The following is a 24,551-nucleotide window of genomic DNA, read 5'->3' on the forward strand; positions in this document are numbered from 1 at the left end:
TTGCAGGTCACGCATTCAAGCCCCACTTCAGGTTCTGTGCTAATCTCTCGGAGCCTGGAGCCTGCTTTGGATTCTGTGTCCCCCTCTCTGTCCGTCCCTCCCCCCCCCCTGCCTTGCTTGCTCTCTCTTTCCCTCAAAAATAAACTTTTTTTTAATTAAAGAAAATATATTCCAATAATCTCTAGGACAAGGAGATCTTTGAAAGCAATGCAAGAAACCCAGGAGCCTTTTTGTATCTGTATGAGATAATAGATGTTTGTTAACTTTGTGATAATTTCACAATATATGTAAGTCAGATCATTATGCTGTACAACTTGTACAGTGTTATATGTCAGTTATATCTCATTAAAACTAGAAAGATAAAAAAAAAGCCAGAAGCCATGAAACAGTACAGATGTAACTTTGTAAAAATTAACAATTTCTGTAAAAAAAAAAAGTCTAACAAAAGATACCCTGAAGATTCTGGCATCAAAAGGACAAACTAGGAGAAGATATTTGCCTCATTCAAAAGACAAAGTTACTACTCCTTAATGGGCAAAGAATAAATATAAAAATCTCAGAAAAAAGTTCTAAGCCAATAAAACAAGAAAATACATTTCACTGATTAGTACAAAGGAAGAAGCAAAATAACGAAATAACCATTTTTCAAATTGGCAGAAATTAAAGGGATTTGTGAGATTTAGTGCTGGCTAGGGATATGAGGAACCAAACATCATTGCAGTTGGAGGTTTGAATTTCCATAAATAACCTTATATTTATTTTAACCTTTGACCCATTACCCTGTCTCAGAATTTATTCTACAGAAACATAAGTATCAGTTACATAAATATATGTGTGTTAATGATATTTGTTACTGCATTGTTTATAGTGACAAAAATTTGGAAACAATTTGAGTAAAAGGTAGAAGAAGGTTGACTAAATTGTGGAACACTTATTATGTAATAACTTATAATTATTTAAGAAATTATTCATAATGTGTACATAGTGACTTGAAAGATACTCAAAATCTATTGTTATTTTTTAAAAATATGTAGAGCTCACTTTTTATTTAGAAGAAGATGTCTTATTGTATGAGCTTTAAATGATGAGAAGGAAATATGGTAAAATTTTGGTATTGCCTAATTCAGAAATATGGTCTTAGACTGGGTATTAGAAGAAACCAGTGTCCTCTTTTTCTTTACTTTCTAATTCTCTTTCATGTTTGACTTAGGATAAGCGAGCTTAACTTCGGTCTTTAAAATAACCAGTAATAGAATATGTTTGCAGTTTTTTATAACTGTGTGTTCTCTTTAATATATGGTTATTATAAAACTGTCTACTCATACTAATGCGTTTTGTTTCACTTTAGCAATGTCTGACCGTCAAGAGAGTGCTCTTATAGAGCTAATGGTTTGTACAATTCGTCAAGCTGCTGAGGCACATCCTCCAGTGGGAAGGGGTACTGGCAAGAGAGTAAGTTAAATTAGTGAGAAATCTACCAAAAGACTTTTAATGTAATTAACTGTCTTAAATATTTGAAAATTTTGATGGTATATGTATGCATAAAAACATGGAATTTCTGTAAAGGATACATGCTGTGGTGCTTTGTCATTATATACTGTCTACTGCACTTAGGTTTCAAAAATAGATTCTTTTCTTCCATGTTCCCAAAGCACCTGTACCTGCTTCTGTTCTAGTACTTTAATAATTTTCACATTCATATCTGTTAAAAATGCAGAAAGGCTCTGAAAGCAAACTGCCTAACTTTACTCTTCCATTTAGCAACTATTTAATCTTCAGATAGTTGATTATTTTCTTTGTGTGTTAATTCTCTTATTTGTAATATGGAGCTAATAATGCAAGTTTTATTGGTTATAAAGATGAATTGAGATAGTCATTGATGGAAAGACCAGCTCTGGTGGTGTGCAGAGGTAGGTAATTTCTCTCTACAAAAAAAGAAAAAATGAAACTGCAAAATTTGTTAAAAAAAAACTTATCAAAGAGCTCTGGAAGTTCACCAGAGATAAAAAAACAAATTGAAGGATTTGTTTTGAAAAGCTGCTAAAGCTTCAGGTAAAAGCAACAGGAGTCTGCTGCCTTCTTGCCTGGGATTATGATGCACACACACCCATCCACAAAGTTGATGTCGTGTTACCAGAGTGGTACTGTCTGCAAAAAACAGCAGCTTTGCTCACAGAGGGGGCAGACTCAATATGGTACAAATGGCAAAAGTCCAGAGCTTTGTGAACTAAAAATGGCAAACATGGTAGAAACAAACAAGGAAAACCCACAGCTGTGATATTCAGAGGTTGTGGTCCCAGATGGGAAGAACAGTGGACCAGCCAAGAATCTAAAAAATCCTGGAAATGAAAAAGCCATAAAAGGATGAGATGAGCTCTCCATACATCACTGGCTGACTGAGAAACCTGAGAAAACCCAATGGAAAATAAAAGTCAAAGCAAACTTAGGTATTAGCTGGACTTTTTTTTTTTTTATTAAGTTTTTTATTTTAATTCCAGTACAGTTAAAATACAGTGTTATATTAGTTTCATATGTACAATATAGTGATTCAGGAATTCTGTACATTACTCAGTGCTCATGATGATAAGTGTACTCTTTAATCCCCAAATGCCCCACCCACCTCCCCTCCGGTAACCATCAGTTCCTTCTCTATAGTTAAGAGTTTGTTTCTTGGTTTGTGTGTGTCTCTTTTTATTTTCCTTTGCTCGTTTGTTTTGTTTCTTAAATTCTGCCTATGAGTAGGATCATATGCTATTTATCTTTGTCTTGACTTATTTCACTTAGCATTATACTCTCTGGCTCCATGCATGTCATTGCAAATGGCAAGATTTCATTCCTTTTTATGGCTGCATAATATTCCATTGTGTATGTATACAGTATCTTCTTTATCAATTCATCTACCAGTGGACATTGGGCTGCTTCCATAATTTGACTATTTTAATAATGCTCCAATAAACATAGAGTTGCATGTATCCCTTTCAGTTTGTGTTTTTGTGTTTTTTGCATTTTACCCAGTATTGCAATTACTAGATTGTGGAACAGTTCTATTTTTAACTTTTTGAGGAATGTCCATACTGTTTGCCACAGTGGCTGCACCAGTTTGCATTCCTACCAACAGTGCATGAGTGTTCCTTTTTCTCCACATCCTCGCCAACACTTGTTGTTTCTTGAAGAAGTGGCTGATCTTTGAATATACTTTCTAACCCAGGTCTCAGAGGGGAGAAGCCTTATATGTTGGAAGTATTTAAGCACCAACTCTGCCCAAATCATTGATTGACCAGGAATCTATTGAAATACTGAAAACTCTTAGGAAACAGGCTTTAAAACAAAAATAATGAAAATTCTAAGCAGAGGCCACATACATCATGGGAGAGACAGATTATATATACATTTCAGGTTTAAGATTACTTTTTTAAGTAATGAAACTCAGAAAAATCAGTTAAAAATCCATAATTGCTTCACCGTATTACCTAAAAATGTTGACTCTTCCAGAAAAATTACAGCCATGCAAAGAAACAGTAAAATGTGACCATACTCTGGGTGAAAAAAGCAGACGATAGAAATGGCTTTTCAATAGGCCTAATTATTGGATTTAGCAAATACTTCAGAAAATATGTTGAAAGAATTAAAGGAAAATATGTTCAAAGGATTACAGGAAAATATAACAGAAATAAGGAATCTTAATAATGAAAAAACTTAATGGAAATTCTAGAGTTGAAAAGTACAATGACATTTCAAATTCATTATTTGGGTTTAACAGCACATTTGAGATGACAAGAAACATCTTACATGAACCTAGATTAATAAAAATCATTCTGAAGAACAGAGAGTAAAGAAGATTGAAGAAAAATGAACAGAGCCTGAGAAATACGTGAAACAATATTAAGTGCATCAAGTTTGTATAATGAGAGGTCCAGAAGGAAAGGAGAGAAAGAGGAAAGAAAAACACTTGAAGAAATAATTGCCAGAAACTTCCCAAATTTGGTGAAAAACATAATCCACAGATAAAGAAGCTTCACAAAACTCAAGTAGTGTAAACACAAAAGATTCATCTCTGGACAGGATAGTCACTGTTGAAAGCCAAAGACGAAAACATCTTGAAAGCAGCAAGAGGAAAAACATGTCATGTAGAGGGCAATTGTAATAAGATTACTAATTAATTTTTTATAAAACAGTAGAGGCCAGAAGACTGACAGAATGAAATATTCACTGAAAGAAAAGAAAATTGCCAACCAAGAATTCTAAATCCAGTAAAATTACCTTTCAAATATGAAGGTGAATTAAAAACATCCCCAGATAAACGAGAATTTAGAGATATGTTGCTGGAAGACCTGCCTCAGAAGAAATACTGAAAGAAGTCCTTTAAGCTATAAAGAGTAATACTGGATGTTAATTCTAATTCATAGGAAAGAATGAAGAGCACCAGAAATAGTAACTATGTGGGTGGCTATAAAAGGCCATGTATATTAATATATCTCTTTTTCCTCTTCTTTAAAGGGACATAAGATTAATAAAAGCAATAATTATAGCACTAAAGCATTAAGATTATAAGATATGCAGATATATGTTACAGCAATAACACATATATAATAACACACATAATAAAATAAGGGTAAAGGAAATGGAATTATATCGGAGCAAAATTGTTGTATTTTGCTGTAACTCAATATTAATCTAAAGTTGATTATAGTAAACTAAAGAAGTATATTATAATCCCTAGAGCAACTACTGATACCTAAAGAAAATGAAAGCAAAATCAACAAATAAATTATAATAGTATACTAAAAAATGTTTAACTCCAAAAAACATAGTAAAGAAGGAATGCACAAAAAAAGATGAGATGTATAGATAACAAAATGGCTGACATAAATGCAACCATATCAAAGCTTACATTAAATATGAATGTACAGAAATCCAAAAAATAAAAATAGAAAAAACTATGGACTGGCTATGGAAAGATAGTAAGGAGTTATTGTTTAATTTTGTTGGAGATGGCAAGTTTTATTCTTAAGTCTTCATCTGTTAAAAACATACAGTGAAATATTTATGGGTGAAGTGAAATGATATACCAAGAATTTGCCTTAAAATGCTACAGGAAATTAAAGTCTTTAGGAAATGAATGAAGTAATAGTGACAGAATGAGTACTTTCAAATTTTTCCAAAATAAAAGTTTTAAAAACTTTATGTGTTGTTCCAACTTTAATTGAGCCCTTTCAGGCTAAACATTTCTTACCCTTTTGACTTGTGTTAATCATTTTTTAAGCACCTTCTTGCTTTCTCAACAAGTTTACTTTCTACCTTTACTGTTTATATTAGTTTTCTATTGCTATGTAAAAAAATTACTTTAAAACTTAGAGACTTAAAACAATAAGGCTTTATAGTCTCATACAGTTTCTGTGGGTCAGAAACTTGGGAGTGCCTTAGCTGTTCTTTTGGCTTAAGGTTTCTTATAGGTTTGCATTTAAGATGTTAGTCAGGGCTTTAGCCTCTGAAGATTTTATTGTTATTTTACTGCTTCTATAAATGGCTTAACTTACATGACTGGCGAGTTAGTGTTGATTGTTAGTGGGAGGCTTTAGATCCTCACCATGTGGACATCTCAGTAGGACTGTTTGAGTGCTTTCAGGACATGGTTGCTACCCCCTCCCCCTGCTCCCAGAGTGAATGATCAAAGTGAGAATAAAGCAGAATGAATGAACCAAAGGAAAGTAAGGTAGACTTCTGTGTCTTTTATGATCTAGTTCTCAAAAGTCACACAACATCATTTCCACAATCTCCTATTGATTACACATGTCAGCCTTAGTCACTGTGGGAAGAGACTACAAGGGCATGAATACCAGGAAGGAGTTACTGGGTGTCACTTGACGGCTGATTCTTACATTACCCTAGCATAGGAATCTCCAAGAAACCCTGGTTCCTTTTAATAGAGTAGTATTTAAAGTTAAAATCTTGTACCTAAGAGTACTCACTGTCAATTGATTATTATTTCTGATAGGCATTTTGAGTATACAGAGCTAAAAATATGTATGTATATATTTCTCTGTATATATCCATATATACTAAATTACACATTTATGTTGATATTTATGACTTAAATTTAGCATAACAAGGTTTTTCCCTCTTTGATTTTGTATGTTTTTTCTTTTAGTTTTTGGAAATATGTAAAACATTTATGTAGTTAAAAGGTGAAAAATATGTAAAAATATACATTCAGAGGAGTATTACTCGGCAATCAGAAAGAATGAAATCTTGCCATATGCAACAACATGGATGGAACTATAGGGTATTATGCTAAGTGAAATTAGAGAAAGACAAATATCATATGACTTCACTCATACATGGAATTTAAGATACAAAACAGATGAACATAAGGGAAGGGAAGCAAAAATAATATAAAAACAGAGAGGGGACAAAACATAAGAGACTCTTAACTATAGAGAACAAACTGAGGGTTGCTGGTGGGGTTGTGGGTGGGGGAATGGGCTGGCTAAATGGGTAAGAAGAATTAAGGAAGACACTTGTTGGGATGAGCACTGGGTGTTATACATAGGGGATGAATCACTGGAATCTACTCCTGAAAACTTTATTGCACTATATTCTAACTAACTTGGATATAAATTTAAAAATTTTTTAAATAAAAAACATTCAGAGAAGTCTTTGATACACGTTTCTCCCTCCTACCAGTAACCATTTTTATTTGTTTTCAGATTATCCTTTCAGTGTTTCATTTTACAAGTATAGGTAAATGCATGTACTCCATCCTCCTTTCTCTCACCCTCAAAAGATAGTATATTTTGTACAGTGTCTGTACCTTACATTTTTTATTTAACAGTATATCCTAGATATCACTCCATAACTGTATTTGGAGATCTTTATTTTTTTATGGCTGCATAATATCCATTATGTGGATACACTACTGAGAGTCTTTTGGATTGTTGCCAGTCTTTTACTATTAGAAATAATGTGTAGTGAATAATCTTGTGTCATTTCATACTTGTACCATGTGTGTTGGTGGGGTAGATTGCTTCAAAGTGAGATCATTAGATCAGAGGAAAGATATGTATACAGTTTTGTTAGATACTGGCAAAGTCTCCCTTCATACGTGGTATTCCATTTTTACCATTCCATCAGAGATACTGGGAGGATTAACTGAGTTCGTGCATGTAGACTGCCTAACATGATCACTCAATCAAAGACAGCTTTTTCCCTAAAATCAATATTCTTAGACCTTTCATACATTATCAAATGAATTTCAAGACTTCTCAATACCCTGAATACATTCCTAGATGTATATTCCACTTTATATGTAGTCCTTTTTATTACTTTGTGCAGAACTGAATACAATACTTGGTAAATCATTCCAGAGTGATTATTTTGTATTTTAAGAGGTAGAAAAACAATATTAAGTTCCTGGAAGAAGAATCAGATAGGAGACCCTATTCTTTCACATTCTGAAACATCTGTGAGAATGAAGACCATTCTCAGCAAACTATCAACATTCCAAAAAATGTTGACATCGCTCTGAAGGGATGCACTACTATTGTGAAGGATGCCAGACAAACCCTGCAAAGAGACTCAGTCTCCTTGGAAAGAAAAAGAAGAGGCTCCAAATTGACAAATGGTGGGCAAATAGAAAAGAAATGGCTCTGGTTCGCATTATCTGTAGTCATGTACAGAACATGATTGAGGGCGTTACACTGGGCTTCCGTTACAAGGGAGGGTCTTTGTATGCTCACTTCCCCAACAACATTGTTATTCGGGACAGTGGTTCTCTTGTTGAAGTCTGAAATTTCTTGAGTGAAAAATACATCTGCAAGCTTCGGATGAGGCCAAGGTGTTGCTTGTTGAGTATCTCAGGCCCAGAAAGATGAGTTAATTCGTTAAGCAAATGACAGTGAACTTGTGTCAGATTCAGCTGCTTTGATTCAGAAAGCCACAACAGTTAAAAACAAGAATATCAGAAAATGTTGGGATGGTATCTGTGAAAAAAAAAAAAAAAAGTTCAGCAGCCTGATGAATAAGATCTAAGTTTTCCAGGGGTGCCTGGGTGATTCAGTCGGTTAAAAGTCAGCTCTTTTTTTTTTTTTTTCTAGTTTATTTTGAGAGAGAGAGCGTGCGCACACCAGTGTGAGCAGAGGAGGGGCAGAGAGCGGGAAAGAGATAATCCCAGTGTCAGTGTAGAGCCTGACGCAGGGCTTGATCTCAAGAACCATGAGATCATGACTTGAGCCTGAATGCTTAAGTACAGTTAATTTACTGATCCACCTAGGCATTCCAGGCATCTAACTTAATGCTTAAGATTCTCTCTCTCCTTCTCCCTCTGCACCTCCCCGCACTCTCTCACTCTCAGACAATAGAAAAGATGTCCCAGCTACAGAAACAGCAAGGTACCAAATGATTTCTCAGACTTACTTGTGGTGTTTTAAAGATACAATAAAAGCTGTATTGATTTTTTTTTAAATGAGGGTTTACATTTATAAAGTGGTAATTTATATTGGAATGTTTCTGTTTTGTAATACCATTCAACATTATGATCCTAAGTTCCTTCAAGATAAATACAAAATGCAGAATATTTTGGGGAAATGATTATCTTGAGTGCACAGATATTGTTAGTATATGCGTCAAAAAATAAGTGAAAATTTATTAGCTGCTGATAATATAAAAGCATTACTTTCTAAAGTATTTTCAGAAAAGTGTATTTAACATAGGGGAGATTACTGTTAACATATTGAGGTTAAAACTCTGGAAAAATTGTATCACCATTAGTTCTAATATTTTTATGTTGATAATTGGTTTTATAGAAGTGTTTGTTTTTGTTTTATTTAACCTAAACAAGTAGTAATTTATCTAAATTTGGGTGATTCTTAAATAAGTAGTTATTTCATAAAGTAATACTGCATGTTAACTAGAAATAAGCATAAAACTAGAGATATTTGTTTTAGTAATTAGTTTGTTAAGCTTCTCTGAAAATTCTCGGGTACGTTATCTGCCAGTGCTTCATTGTTCTGTGTAACATTCTAGATTTATAAATTAGTATGTGACATTATGTTCTTTGCCCATTTAAATTTATTTCTAGGTGCTAACTGCCAAAGAGAGAAAAACTCAAATTGATGATAGAAACAAATTGACTGAGCATTTTATTATCACACTTCCTATGTTGCTATCAAAGGTATAGTTTCATTTACATTTCTGTGCTAATATGCCACTGAGTTTGCTTATTACACTGAACTATTAAAGTAGTCACTTCTTTTTTCTTTGCTTCTCTTCCTTCTAGTATTCTGCAGATGCAGAGAAGGTAGCAAACTTGCTACAAATCCCACAGTATTTTGATCTAGAAATTTATAGCACAGGTAGAATGGAAAAGGTAAGACACTGTGAAATTGAAATTCTATTATAGTCAGTTTAATTAACTAGATTATTTCATTTCATGTAATCTATAGGCTTATAATTTGACAGATGCTTATTTTTATTAATCTAAATATCATAGTTTTTTTTTTTTTTTTCCTCCTCAGCATCTGGATGCTTTATTAAAACAGATTAAATTTGTTGTGGAGAAACATGTAGAATCAGATGTTCTAGAAGCCTGCAGTAAAACCTATAGCATATTATGCAGTGAAGAGTATACCATCCAGAACAGAGTTGACATAGCTCGAAGTCAGCTAATTGACGAGTTTGTAGATCGATTCAATCATTCTGTGGAAGATCTACTGCAAGAGGTCTGTTTTAAAGTTAATGTGTATATATGTGATAATTTTGGCTAATAGTTATTCAGAGTTGTTGAATGTGTAAATTGTTTCCATTTTAAAGTAAAATCTAGTAGAATTCCCTACCTCTTTCAGATCTTAGCATTATTGCAGCTGTTCATCCTGTAAAGATTAGCCTTGGTTATACTTTATTTTAAACACCTATTTCATGAAAGCTAAATCTTTTCTCTTTTAAGAAATACCTTTTTAAGGTCTGGCTTTTCTTAATTCATTTTTTCATTTTTTATTCCTGGAACCTAAATTATATTTTAATATTATTCAACTCCTATAATGTGCTAATGAATACAACATAAAAATTAAGTGTACTTATAAGGAACAGCCACTCACCAGTGGTGTGCCCAGGATAGCAGCAGACCTCTCCCAACTGTTTTTTTTTTTTTTTAATGTTTGTTTTATTTTTGAAGGAAAGAGAGTGAGCATGACCAGAGGAGGGGCAGAGAGAAAGAGGGAGACAGGGGATCTGAAGCCCCAACATGGGGCTCAAACCCACAAACTGTGAGATCATGACCTGTGTTAAAATCAAGAGTCACACACTTATTCAACTGAGCCACCCAGGCACTTCTCCAGCTGGTTATTTTTATAATTACTTTTGTGATTCCCATTTCTTGCCCTCTTCCTCCAATCATTGTAAGGCAATTTGGAACCCCCACAGATTTCTGTGCTCTGATGGCCAGACTGATAGGATTTTCTTTTTAATCTATGTAACCAATTTTTCCAACTTCTAATTTTTAATTTTAACTTCTGAGTTTTATCAACCATTTTTTATTTTTCATTGTGATTTTGAGCTACCAAAGGAACTGACAGTAAAATCTTTGAAGTAACCATTAAAATCTTTAAAGCACGTACCTTTTCACTCAGCAGTTTCAGTGAATTTATGCTAAACTATTAATCAAAAAAATGTACAAAGTTAACATTTATGACATTGTTTAAAATGCAAAAATGGTTATCTCTGGGTATTACAATTATGGCTGTTATTTTTTATTTTTTTGCTTATTTGTACCTTGTTTCTTACCAACAGTGAATATGTACTCTTTATATAATAAAAAAGAATTCTTTTAGGCAGTAAGCATTAACAGACTTTCGTGTGAATTTGAGGGTGAGTAAAGTTATGGTAATGAAGTGATGTCTTTTTTTTATTTATAGGGAGAAGAAGCTGATGATGATGATATTTACAATGTTCTTTCTACATTAAAGCGGTTAACCTCTTTTCATAAGTACGTCATTTTATTTAGATTTGGTTAATAACATATATTAGCCAACGTAAAATAGACTGTTTTGATAATATTTGACGTCTGTATAACAATGGAAATTTTTAGACAAATATAGAGATGTTATGATTTTTTTACTATTCAGATTTTCTCTCTATAAATTATTGGTTTTTATTATTTGATTATTTAAGGAGTAAGATTTATAATTCAAGTGTAACAGATGTACACTGTACACTGTAAAAATTTGTTAATCAATATTATTAACACATTAGATGGGCTTACTCTATAAGCTAGAGTTGTTTTTTTTTTTAATTTTTAATATTCATTTTTGAAAGACAGAGACAGAGCATGAGTGAGGGAGGGGCAGAGAGAGAGACAGAGACACAAAATCTGAAGCAGGCTCCAGGCTTGAGCTGTCAGCCCAGACCCCAATATGGAGCTCAAACTCATAAACCTTGAGATTATGACCTGAGCCGAAGTCGGACACTTAACCAACTGAGCCACCCAGGCGCCCCATAAGCTAGATAGAGTTTTATAGGTATAATTTTCAATTGATAGCTTTTAGAAATCTTAATAAAAAAAAATTTGGGAGGAAGCCATGAAAGTTCATCTAAGTGTCATTTTCAAATTGTAATTTACATGTCCCTTGTTAATGAAGTGTGCTCCATAAAGAAAGGAAAATAAAGATCTTTGTTTTCTAAAGAATGTTTAAGTGTAGCCCTTACATTAATGAACACTTCAGATTTCAAAAGCAATGTCTAAAATCTAAGACTTTTAGATTTTCTTTTTACACACGTACATTTTTTAGACTTCTATGGAGAAATAAACTCTTAGTTTTAAAAATATTTTGACATTTCAAAATAATAATTGACAACTAATGTCAAAACTCCTATTTTAAAAAATATTTTGACATTTCAAAATGAAAGTTAACATTCACTGATCTATTTTTAGTAGTAGAACTCATGAGAAAATAAAATGTCAGCATTATTTCAATTAAGAAGCCTATAGCCACACTAAATTTCATGCTTTGCCATATTTCCTTTCCCCTATTTCTGTCTTTCTTTATCCCTATTTTATGAATACAAATTTCTTTTAAAAATACATATGGGGGCTCCTGGGTGGCTCAGTTGGTTAAGCGGCCCACTTCGGCTCAGGTCATGATCTCGTGGTCAGTGGGTTCAAGCCCCGCATCGAGCTCTGTGCTGACAGCTCAAAGCCTGGAGCCTGTTTCAGATTCTGTGTCTCCCTCTCTCTGACCATCCCCCGTTCATGCTCTGTCTCTCTCTGTCTCAAAAATAAATAAATGTTAAAAAAAAATTTTTAAAAAATACATATGTATTTTTATGTTTTGAAATTATGAATGGATTTGTTAAAATGTGTTTTAAAAATATACTAGGAAGAATGAAATGGAATACAAGCTTAGGTTGACTATGTAGTAGTAACCTTCATTGAAAGGTGCAAATTTTTATTGTTAATTAGTTTCTTTTAATTAATTCCTAATATCAGCTTATATATTTTGTCTCCTCTCCCCCTTCATCGTCCTTGTCCCTCTTTCCCTTTTCCCTTTTTCTTCCTTTTTCTTTCCTTCCTTCCTTTTTTCTCTACTTCCATCCTCTTTAGTTCTTCCTTTCTTTCTGAGTACTTGAACATTTTTTATCCATCTTTTTTGATTCTATAAGAAAATGAAGTTAGTTTATACTTCTACCTACTCAAACTGAGTTCAAATTTCAATTTTCTTCTACTCTAGAATAAAGTTAATGCATTTTTGTTTATTTTAGTGCTCATGATCTCACAAAATGGGATCTATTTGGTAATTGCTACAGATTATTGAAGACTGGAATTGAACATGGAGCTATGCCAGAACAGGTAGGAGTTTGTTGATATTCCTTCTTTGTCCATTTTAGAAGACGAAGCTTCTCTGAGATCACACAGGATTATTAAAAGCCTTACATAGAAAGTATAATCCTTAAATGCGGATGCCTCTTTTGAGAATTATTGCTATAGTAATTGAATATTACTTGCAGGTGTTCATGATTGGATGTTACTGGTAGGTGTAATATATCTTCAGGTTTGAACAGAAAAAAGTAGAGAAACTTTTTTATAATGTATTTTAAAAATTTAATACTAAAGTAAACATTATTGTTCTTTTAGGAAAAATCCCATTAATTTCCATAGTAGTAACTTCAAAACTTGATTCAGTTTGATGAAAATTCCTAATTATGGCTATATTGTAGGTACTGTTCTAGGTATTGATAATGGTAAGCCTGAGGTACGGCTTACTTTTTATAGCAGAACCATAGCTAAGTAAACTTGGAGCCTCTATTTAGATTTTAGACCTTTTTGCCTTCATATGTAAGTTGGAATGGAAAGGGCAGGAATTCACCAAATTTCTCTAGTCTGGAAGACACTTAAAATAGTCAATTCTATATGAGAATTAAGTTGTTAATTGTTAATTAACAGTTAACAGTTATTACAGTTGTTAGTGGTTACATGTAATGTAGTTAATTTTAATTGACAATTACATATAGTTATTGTTACTTAGCAATAACAGTCTGTTGTAAGAATTAAGAGTTGTTTTGTATACTGCATATACTCATTCATTAGACCAAAATATCAACCAATAGTGAAGTATAGGTGGTGTTTAGGGGTGGTCTCATGTATTTCCATTTGGTAATGAATGCTTAAATACTAAAGCAGTAAGAATTTCAGCAGGTATAACAATTATGATTTCATATTAAAAGTTAATCAGAGAAATATACTTTCTCATTGCTCTGTTTATATTCTCAAGCTGTTCTTTAAAGTTGAAAGGGATAGAGTTGAGGTATTCCTTGTTTTGGTTTCCTCATTTTCCTCAAGAAGATAATGAGAATAGCACAACTCTGTTTCATCTGGGGATTATAATTATGTCAAAATTTATTTTTAATTCACTACACCATCATTTATTGTTGTAGAACTGACTTGTGACTTCTTTGGTTGTCGTCTTTGATTATCTTGGTTTTCTCTTACTTATTTTCTTATTTCTTCCATTTTTAATTTCTTAGAGTAAGAGAACACATACATGTGACATTTGCTTATACTTTGTTAATCTTAACACATACTTTCTTTTTTTTAATTCAAGTATAGTTAACAGAGTGTTATATTAGTTTCAGGTGTACAATATAGTGATTTGATAGTTCTGTACATTACTCAATGCTCATCAAAAGTGTACTCTTAATCCCCTTCACCTCCTTCACCCATCCCCCCACTCACCTCCCCTCTGGGAACCATCAGTTTGTTCTCTAAGGTGAAGAGTCTGTTTTTTTATTTGTCTCTTTTTTTGTTTTGTGTTTCTGTGTTTTGTTTCTTAAATTCCACTTATGAGTGAAATCATATAGTATTTGTCTTTTTCTGACTGACTTATTTCTCTTAGTATTACATCCTCTCGCTCCATCCATGCTGTTGCAAATGTCAAGATTTCATTCTTTTTTATGAACCATAATATTCCACTGGTGTGTGTGTGTGTGTGTGTGTGTGTGTGTGTGTGTGTGTGTGTAAACACACATGCATATACATGTATACATACATACCACATCTTCTTTATCCATTTATTTAGTTGATGGATGCTTGGGCTGCTTCCATAATTTGACTATTGTAAATAATGCTACAGTAAACATAGGGGTGCAAATGTTTCAAATTAGTATTTTTGTATTCTTTGGGTAAATACCCAGTAGGAGAATTACTGGATCATTTTTATTTTTTTGAGGAATGCCGCACCAGTTTGCATTCCCACCAGCAGTGCACAGATGTTTCTTTTTCTCTACATCCATGTTTGCACTTGTTGTTTCCTGTTTGATTTTAACCATTCTAACAAGTGTGAGGTGATATTTCATTGAAGTTTTGATTTGCATTTCCCTAGTGATAAGTGATGATGAAAATCTTTTCATGTGTCTGTTGGTCATCTGTATGTTTCCTTTGGAGAAATGTCTGTTTCTGTCTTCTTCCCATTTTTTAATTGTATTATTTGTTTTTGTGGTGTTGAGTTGTGTAAGTTCTTCATACATTTTGGATACTAACCCTTTCTTTATCAGATATGTCATTTGCAAATATCTTCTCCCATTCCATAGGTTGTCTTTTAGTTTTCTTGATTGTTTCCTTCGCTGTATAGAAGCTTTTTATTTTGATACAGTCTCAATAGTTTATTTTTGCTTTTCTTTCCCTTGCCTCAGGAAACCTGTCTAAAAAAATGTTGCTGTGGCTGACATCAGCGAAATTACTGCCTGTTCTCTCTTCTAGGATTTTTATGGTTTCAGGTCTCACATTTGGATCTTTAATCCATTTGAGTTTATTTTTGGGTATGGTGAAAGAAAATGGTCCCAGCCTCTTTGTTTTGCATGTTGTCCAGTTTCCCCAGCACCATTTGTTGAAGAGACTTTTTCCCATTGCATATTCTTGCCTCCTTTGTAAAGATTAATTGACCATGTAATCATGGGTTTATTTTGGTGCTCTCCCTTCTGTTCCACTAATCTATATGTCTGTTTTTGTGCCAGGACCCTACTGCTTTGATTACTACAACTTTGTAGTTTATGTCAAACTTCAGTTTTGTTCTTTTTTTTTTTTTCAAGATTGTTTTGGCTGTTCAAGATCTTCTGTCACAATTTTAGGATTGTTTTTTCTAGATCTGTGAAAAATGCTGTCGGTATTTTGATAAGGATTGCATTGAATCTGTAGTTCGCTTTGGGTAGTATGGACATTTTAACAGTATTGGTTCTTCCAATCCACAATCATGGAATATATTTCTATTTGTGTCGTTAGACATGTCCTTAAAACTTTAATCATGTATATGAAGTTTTAGTGCATCACTACTAGATTGTGCTCTTGTTTGTTTTAGCAATAGAAACTATTTAGCAGTCAGCAGCTCTTAGAAACATGTCTTTAGATACCTACAATTGAAAATCTGCAAAGTATACAGAATTCAACCAGTTCTTCATAAGACCATACAGGCTCACTTTTGTAGATTGCCACTCTGTACTTTAAAATTCAGAGAAAATACCCTTTTTGAGTAAAGATAACAAATAACTACCAGAATGTTTGTGATTGCTTACCTTTAGTTATGCTTAATATTCTGAAGATAATTTAAAATTAATCATCTAGCAGTTTTGGGTAATTGTATTGTCCATATGCTTGACTGTTTGTTTTCCATGGTAACCGTTTTAACTAGAAGTTTCCTAGTCTTCTGAGTTATTTTTTTTTCTTTCCTCTTCCACTGATCTCTTTTCTCATGCCAATACTGTTTTAACTATTACAGGTTTAGAATATGTGAGACTGAAGTTTAGGAGAATTTACCTGTGTATAATAATCTTTTAACTCAAATTATAGAAGAGTTATATAGAAAAATAAACTCTTATTTCCTTCATCTGATTCATCTATTGTCACAAGTTTTCCACAGTTGCATACTCGCAAGCTTTCTCACTTTCTCTCTCCCCATATATATATATTTTATTTTCATATAAATATGCATATGTAAAATAGTAATATTCTTTTTTAATGTTTTATTTTATTTTTGAGAGAGAGAGAGAGACAGTGCACAAGCAGGGTAGGGGGAGAGAGAGAGGGAGACACAGAATCTGAAGTAGGCTCCAGGCTCTGAGTTATCAGCACAGAGCCCAACGCGGAGCTTGAACTCACAAGCTGTGAGACCATGACCTAAGCCAAACTCAGAAGTCCAACCGATGAGCCTCCAGACACCCCTAATGATATTCTTCATAGCAGTTTTCCCCCAGCCCAGAATTCAAGCAATAATAATACATTGCATCCAGTTTTTGATGTCTTTTTTTTTTTTTTTTTTTTTTGGTCTTTTAATCTGGAATGCTTTCTTGTTCTTTGTGTTTCATGACATTGACACTTTGAAGATACAGACTAATTATTTTATAGAATGTACTCAACTGGGGTGCCTGGGTGGCTCAGTTGGTTGAGCGAATGACTCTTGGTTTTTGGCTCAGGTTGTGATCTCAGGGTCGTGAGATCAAACCCCACTTTGGGGCTTAAGAGTCTCTCTCTTCCTCTGTCCTTCTCCCTGGCTTACACACACTCTCCCTGTCTCAAATTAATAAATATTTAAAAAAATAATAAAAGAATCTCCTCAACTTAGTTTTGTCTAATCTACATGTTTAGATTCATTCATATAATGCATTCTCGGTAGAATGCTACAATAAATGATATTCTGCCCTCAGTGCATCACATCAGGAGGCACATGATGTCATTTTGTTTCCTATTGTGATATTAACTTTGATCACTTTAATAAGGTAGGCTCTGCCAAGTCTATCCTGTGTAGAGTTTCCATTTTCTTTTTTAATGTGGAAAGATTCCTTAAGAATATTCCTGTTTCTTATCAAACTTTGATATAATGTTAGCATCCATTTATGATTCTTGCCTCAGTCATTTATTTCTCTCATGGTCACAAATGAAGTAAATAGTGACTTTCCATCATTTATTTATGTCATTTATTTATGTCATTTATTTGTTGGCCCTCTGCTATAAAGAAGAACTTGCCCTTCTTCAGTCATTTATTCATTTTTTAAAATTCATATAGACTCGTGGATTACTACTTTATTCCTCTTCTGTCCAGCTGGTTAAAATTGAGTTCTATTGTTAATTTATTTTGGTGTTCAAACTGTTGTGGAATTAGACAGAGGGAGTTGCTTTGATACCTCCTCCTCCTGTGTGCTTTTAAATATTTTTTTGAACACTTCGGAGCAAGAATATGGCATCTGGCATCTGTTTGTGTCCTCCCCTATTCTAATGAGTTTTTAACCTACAAAAAGTATTAAAAATTATTACAGTTCTATAACACAGTAAACAATCCACATTTCAGAATTTATTGTAGTATTTCTTTTCTTTTTTTTTTTTTTAAGTTTATTTATTTTGAGAGAGAGAACACCAGCAGGGAAAGGGCAGAGAGAAGAGAGGGAAAGAGAATCCCAAGCAGGCTCTACTGACCGCGCAGAACCTGACGCAGGGCTCAATCCCACGAGGAGTGAGATCATGACCTGAGTCGAAGTCAGTAGTTGGACACTTAACTGACTGAGCTACCCAGGTGCCCCAATTTGTAGTATTTCTTCATATAATTTTTTTGTAAAATAAAGGCAAGAAATATTTAAATTCTCCCTATTTTGTTTTGTGATTTTATGCCTATTGCCTGTTGGTGTCCTTGTAAGTTTATACCTTGTTTTAGATAACATCTATCAAAAATAAAATATTAAACTTCTGCTTTAATATATAGTTGCCAGAATTGTCTGAATTGATCCTACAAATTGAAAGCCAGTAAAGAACATTTGTGAATTGTTTTGGTAAATATTTGCTATATAACAAGATAGTGAGAGTAAACCCATAAAGAGGAAGGGAATATAATCACAGGTCACTAACTCTGGGCTTCTCAAGGCATCAATAATAGAAAATTTTTTTTGTACTTTTCACATATAGTAATATTTTAAGTCTTTACATGTATACATTTGTTTAAGCCTTATGACAACCCTATGGGATATGTATGCTTATACTATTTTTATTGATGATGAAACTGAAACATCGAGATATTAAATAACTTGCCTAATGTTACATAGCTGTTGCATATCCACTCAAACCAAGCTTTTAAATTCTTTTCAGTGTCTCTTCACATTTCTTGCTACTAATTTGCTACTGCTGTTTGCTATCGCATCCCTTCTGATGTTTGCCCCGTGTCAAACTCTTTTTTTTTTTTAATCTTTTATTTTGTCTAAACATCTTTTGTATTTTTTCAGTGGGAATTGTGGGGAGAGATTAAATGCTTGTACTTTACCATCATAAACTCGTAATCAACACATTTCTTTAGAATGAACATAGGTTGAGTTTAACTTCAGTAACATTATTGCTGTTGGATAGATTATGACTTTCTGTGTAAATAATGCAGTCATACTGTCTTTAGAAGAATGCTGATATGTTCCTTAGAAGACTACACACTTTTTTCCTTGACTGAACTTAGACATTATTTCAGTTACTCCTGACTATTCCTTGGGCATGTTATATCAAAATATGGCTACCACCCCCACATACATCCAGATTACCACCTACCTTTTTATTATTGATCAAAAATGTGTTTGAGTGTCAGATCCTAAGGGAGGGAATATTAGAAGCATCCTTAATCTCAAGAGATTTTTATCTTTTAAAAAATTCTACCTCCTCAATATCTCTTTTGCCACCATTCTTTTAGCCCTACTATCATTTTCTTAGTTTAATCCTTCATATTTTCTCTTGTGAATCAGTAGTAGTTACCTATTTTGTCTTAGTAACCTTAGTTTTAACCTTTTTCTAATCTAGGCTCTGTTCTAGTAATTCTCAACTGTATGTATGTATCAGAAAACCTTATGGAGTTGTTGGATGTTTTATTTTTTGTTTTTAAATACTCACATACTTTCAAATACCATTGTAGACTAAATTGGTGTAATCACTTTAGAAAGTTACTTGTCAAATTCTTATCAAAATTAAAAGCAGATATACCCTTGATTGACATTTATATTTTAGGAATTTAGACTACAGATATATACTTGGAGATGTGTAAAAAGACGTAGGTACAAAGACGTTCATCGTAGCATTACTTATAAAAAATTACAACTTGAAATAATCTAAATTTTGATCAGGAGAGAACCAGTTAGCTTTGGTAGGATAGTTTTGATTCTATGCAGTGCTAGGTCACTGTAAATTTTAAAGTGTTAATATTATTTATGTTAAATATTCTATGTGAGAAAATTTAATGCAAAAGGCAAGGAGTAGAATGGTTATATAAATTTAAAGAGGTGATAAGATTTCAATATACAGACACCTGTTAATTGACAGATTGTATATGGGATGATACATAAGGAACTGTTGAACAATGGCTTTTTTAATGGAAAACTAGAGATCGGTAGTGTTCAAGAAACTTAGTTTGAATTGTACACCATTATACTGTTGGATATTTCACTATGTACATCAGTTGCTTTTTAAATTTAAAAATCTGTTGTTGAGTAACGAATAACTCAAAATTGACATTTGAAAACTGTGTACGGTTTAGGGGCGCCTGGGGGGCTCAGTCGGCTGAGCGTCCAACTTAGGCTCAGGTCATGATCTCGCAGTCTGTGAGTTCGAGCCCTGTGTCGGGCTCTGTGCTAACAGCTCAGAGTCTGGAGCCTGCTTCAGATTCTGTCTCCCTCTCTCTGCCCCTCCCCCGCTCATGCTCTGTCTCTCTATGTCAAAAATAAATAAACATTAAAAAAATTAAAAACTATGTATGGTTTATAATAGCACCAAAAAACATGAAATAACTTTGGCATAAATCAACAAAATGTGTGCAAGATCTGTATGCTGAAAACTACAAAACACTAATGAAAGAAATCAAAGATTTTAATAAATGAAGATTATATCATGTTCATGAATTAGAAGACTTAATATTGTTAAGATGTCACTTTTCCCCAAACTGATCTTAGGTTGACTAACACAATTCCATTTAAAATCTCTGCAGGATTTTTTGTAGAAACTGACAACTTGATTCATACAATTTATATTGAAGGGCAGGGGTGCCTGGGTGGCTCAGTTGGTTAAGCGACCAACTTCGGCTCAGGTCATGATCTCACAGTTTGTGAGTTGGAGCCCCGCGTTGGGCTCTGTGCTCACGGCTCGGAGCCCGGAGCCTACTTCGGATTCTATGTCTCCCCTCTCTTTACCTGTCCCCTGCTCACACTCTGTGTCTCTCTGTCTCTCATTAATAAATAAATGTAAAAAAAAAATTATATTGAAGGGCAAAATAATTTTTAAAAAGAACAAAGGTAGAATATTCACACTACCTTAAAGACTAAATGGTAACTTTGACAGTGTGGTACTGAAGAAAGGCTAGACATAGATCAAAGGAGCAGTATAGAGAATCCAGAAATACATTCACATATATGTGGTAAGTTGATTTTTGACAGAGGTGCTAGGGCATTTCTTTGGAGAAGGGATAACCTTTTTAACAAATGGTTCTAAAATGAATATATATATATGGGGAGAAAAAAGAATCTCAGTTCACCCTTCATACCATCTACAAAATTAACTCAAAATAGACCTTTAGACCATAAAACTAAATGCACCACCTGCAAGTATAAAACATCTGAAAGTACACACAGGAGAAAATCTTTGTGACCTTTAAGTTAATCAAAGATTTCTTACATACAACATCAGAAGCATGATCCATAATTTAAAAATTTCAAAAATACACATTCAGCAAAATTAAGCACTTCTGCTCTTGAAAGATCGTGTTAAGAGAATTGAAAATACAAGCATATAAGACCAAAAGACATTTACAAATCACATATCTGATAACAGACTTGTACTCAAAATGATAAAGATCTCTCAAAATTCAGTGGTAAAAACAACAGATAATTCACCATAGAAGATAGATGAAAAACACATGAAAAGCAGCTTATCTCATTAGTCATTAGAGAAATGCAGATTAAAAGCATGATGAGATTTAGAAAGCAGTGGAACTTGTATGTTGCTGGAAGGAATGCACAATGGTACATTCACTTCAGAAAGCAATTTGGCAATTTCTTATAAAGTTAAATACACACTTACCATCTGGCCCAGCAGTCCATCTCCTGAGTATTTATCCAAGAGAAATGAAAACTTAAGTTTTCACATAAAAACTTTTTTTTCACATAAAAACCTATACTGGAATGTGTATAGCAGCTGTATTCATAATTGCCCCAAACTGCCAACAACTCAAATGCCCATCAAGTGGTGAAGGTATAAAAACAAATTATATTATCATCCATACAGAATACTTCTCAGCAATAAAATGGAAGGTACCACTGAACCACTGTCATGCAACAACATGGATGAGTCTCAGTAACATACAGAGTCAAAGAAACCAGATGCACAAAGCTATGTGCTGTACAATTTTATTATACATTTTGGAAGAAGCAAAACTTACAGAGTCAGAAAACAAATCCAGAATGGTGCAGGGAGCTGACTACAGAAGGGTATGGGGGAATTTGAAGGATGATGAACTGTTCTGTTTCTTGATTGTTTTGATGACTACCTGATGATACATTTGTCAAAACTGCAGAACTATATGTTGAAAACAGTAAATTTTTCTTTGTATATAAATTATATCTTAATTTTTTTAATGCACAAGGACAAAAATAAGAGTAATTATTGCTCATACTTAATGAAGTCCATTTCAAAGCCTGACCAATGTATGTTTTGAAGTTTAGAAAGCCCCGGACCAAAACGCAACCATAAGAACAAAAGAAAACATTTATCACATGGTGGAAATTTCAGAACCAAGAGCCTTAGGTAGAAAAGTTTGATATAACCTTCATTCTTATTTTTCAGCTCTCTAGCAAAGTTATATATAATGGCTGCCGATATTATTTAAATTAAAATTAGTTGTTTAAAGCGATTATTGGACTGTTTTTGTTGACTCTAAATCTTCAGGGGTGCAACATGAAAATTTCTATTTTTTAATCTTCATAGATCCTTCAGAAGCATGGCTAGAGTGAAGTACATCTGCTCTCTTAGAAGACAACATATAGTGTTATACCATGTTTTAAAAGTTGAAAAACTAGAAAAATCAAACAGTGTATTTTCCAATGATATGTATATGTGATAAAACTATTTTTTTAAGAGCCAGGACATGATATATATGAAATTTAGTAGAATGGTTTGCCAGTCTTAAGGAATAGGGGAAGAGATCATAGATGGATACCAAATTATTGATATCATAGTAGTTCTTAAATTCGGTAGTCTGTTCATAGGTTAATTTTATTATTGTGCTTTATAATACAACTATTTTGAAGTATCAAATATTACATTAAAATATCTTAACAAAGAACAAATGGAAGCACTTTTCTTTGTTCTTGCTAGTAGGATATTTTTGAAACACCTGATCATGTTACTCTTCTGTTCAGATATGAACATGTTACTATCTGTGCATTACCTAGCATTCTTAGGATAACACCCAAATTTTTTTGTCATACTGAGGTGACCATGTTGTTGTCCAAACAAGTGTACTTTTGAAAGTGAAAAGGAGTACTGTTAATGATTATTCCAAGACATAGGTATAAACCAGTATATATAGTCACTCTTTTATAAGGCCCTCTGTGATTTGGTTTTTGCTGATCTAGCCTCAGTATATGCTTATACTTACTCTGTATCAGACTGTTCACAGTTTATTGGTGAGGCTTTTTTTTGAAATTGCTTTTTCTTCAACTTACATTGTCCCTTTGTTGCCAGGTTAAATCTTACATCTTTCTTTAAAGATTTAGTATACACTTTTGCTTCTCTAGAAAGTTTTTCCTAACCATATTACTCTTCCTGGCTAAGACAGGAGTCCTTCTTCTTGCCCCTTAACACCTGACCCTGCATGTGTACACTTAGTCACACCAGTTACTAAATTGTTACAGTTGAAACTTATTTTCCATCTAGATTATTCTCTAAGATCAGGTAATATATTTGTTTTAAGCTCCTAGTCTAGCAGAAGACTTGGATACTGAGTAAAACATCTGTTAGAAAAACAGAGCTCTTATTTTTCAGATTACAGTTTTAAATTGCCGTACAATTATATCTCTGATTAGTTTTTATATGCCTCTCTAAAATAACCTTTCTTTATGTTTCCCTATCTTTTTGTTGTGTTAATTTTATTTTTTTTTGTTTTTATAGTAAAAAACACATAACATGAAGTCTACTCTCAACAAATTTTTAAGTCTCTAGTACAGTATTGTTAACTATAGGCACAGTGTTGTATGGCAGATCTCCAGTTTCATTTGACTTTTTAAGTTCTTTATATTAATGTTCTTAAGCTTATGTCATTTGTTGCAGTAATTTACCAATGGGAATTTTTAATTTTATTATATCTTGTCTGGTATATAAATATTCTTTATATAATCAGAATTATCAGTTTTTTGTTTGATGTCTTACTTGGAAAGCCTTCCCACACATTTCTAAGTCATTTAAATATTCACTTCTTTTTTTTCTTGTGTTTTAATAGTGTTATTTTTTATAATGTTTAGGGGGGGCACCTGTGTGGCTCATTCGGTTAAGCATCTGACTCTTGGTTTCAGCTCAGGTCATGATCTCACGGTTTGTGAGATCAAATCCCACGAAAAGAGATTCTGTCTCTCTTTCTCTCTGCCCCCGCCCCACTTGCATTTTCTCTTTCTCTAAATATATATATACTTAAAAAAAAATGTTTGGAATCTATTTGCATAAATTATTCATTTTACTTTGAATATGTCTTTAAGTGACTATTCTTCTCTTGGAATTATGAATGTTCCCTACTTTCACCATTTTATGTGGACCAAAATCCTGTCTCCACTAAGTATTATGTTATGGTTTCTTAATGATTTAGGAATGGTTGAGATGTTGTATATGTTGTTTGGACAATTGTTTGCTTGTATTACTAGAGAATTTCAAGGTCAGCAGAAATTGCTCATTGGATCTTTCAAGCTGATCAATGACATGAAAAGTGGCAAGATCTTTTTTGATGTTAAAGCCTACATTGTTTGGGAAGAAAAGGCTAGTACACATGAACTGTTTAAGAGTAGGCCTAAGGTTGTAT

At 33.2% G+C, this 24,551-nt stretch overlaps 1 protein-coding gene and 1 pseudogene across 4 annotated transcripts in view; both read left to right on the forward strand.

Moving 5' to 3' along the window:
- STAG1 (stromal antigen 1) overlaps window positions 1-24,551 on the forward strand; it is a 394,549-nt gene that overhangs the window by 311,560 nt on the left and 58,438 nt on the right. For all 4 annotated transcript variants that reach the window (XM_027061785.2, XM_053221416.1, XM_027061786.2 and 1 more), the window contains 6 exons: window positions 1,349-1,452; window positions 9,077-9,169; window positions 9,275-9,364; window positions 9,513-9,716; window positions 10,908-10,978; window positions 12,751-12,838. In XM_027061785.2, the coding sequence (XP_026917586.1) occupies window positions 1,349-1,452; window positions 9,077-9,169; window positions 9,275-9,364; window positions 9,513-9,716; window positions 10,908-10,978; window positions 12,751-12,838 (650 nt within the window). The remainder of the gene's footprint in view (window positions 1-1,348; window positions 1,453-9,076; window positions 9,170-9,274; window positions 9,365-9,512; window positions 9,717-10,907; window positions 10,979-12,750; window positions 12,839-24,551) is intronic.
- Window positions 2,123-8,034, forward strand: LOC128315358 (60S ribosomal protein L9-like; annotated as a pseudogene).

This window comes from Acinonyx jubatus, chromosome C2 (genome assembly GCF_027475565.1).
Source record: "Acinonyx jubatus isolate Ajub_Pintada_27869175 chromosome C2, VMU_Ajub_asm_v1.0, whole genome shotgun sequence".
Classification (NCBI taxonomy): domain Eukaryota; kingdom Metazoa; phylum Chordata; class Mammalia; order Carnivora; family Felidae; genus Acinonyx; species Acinonyx jubatus.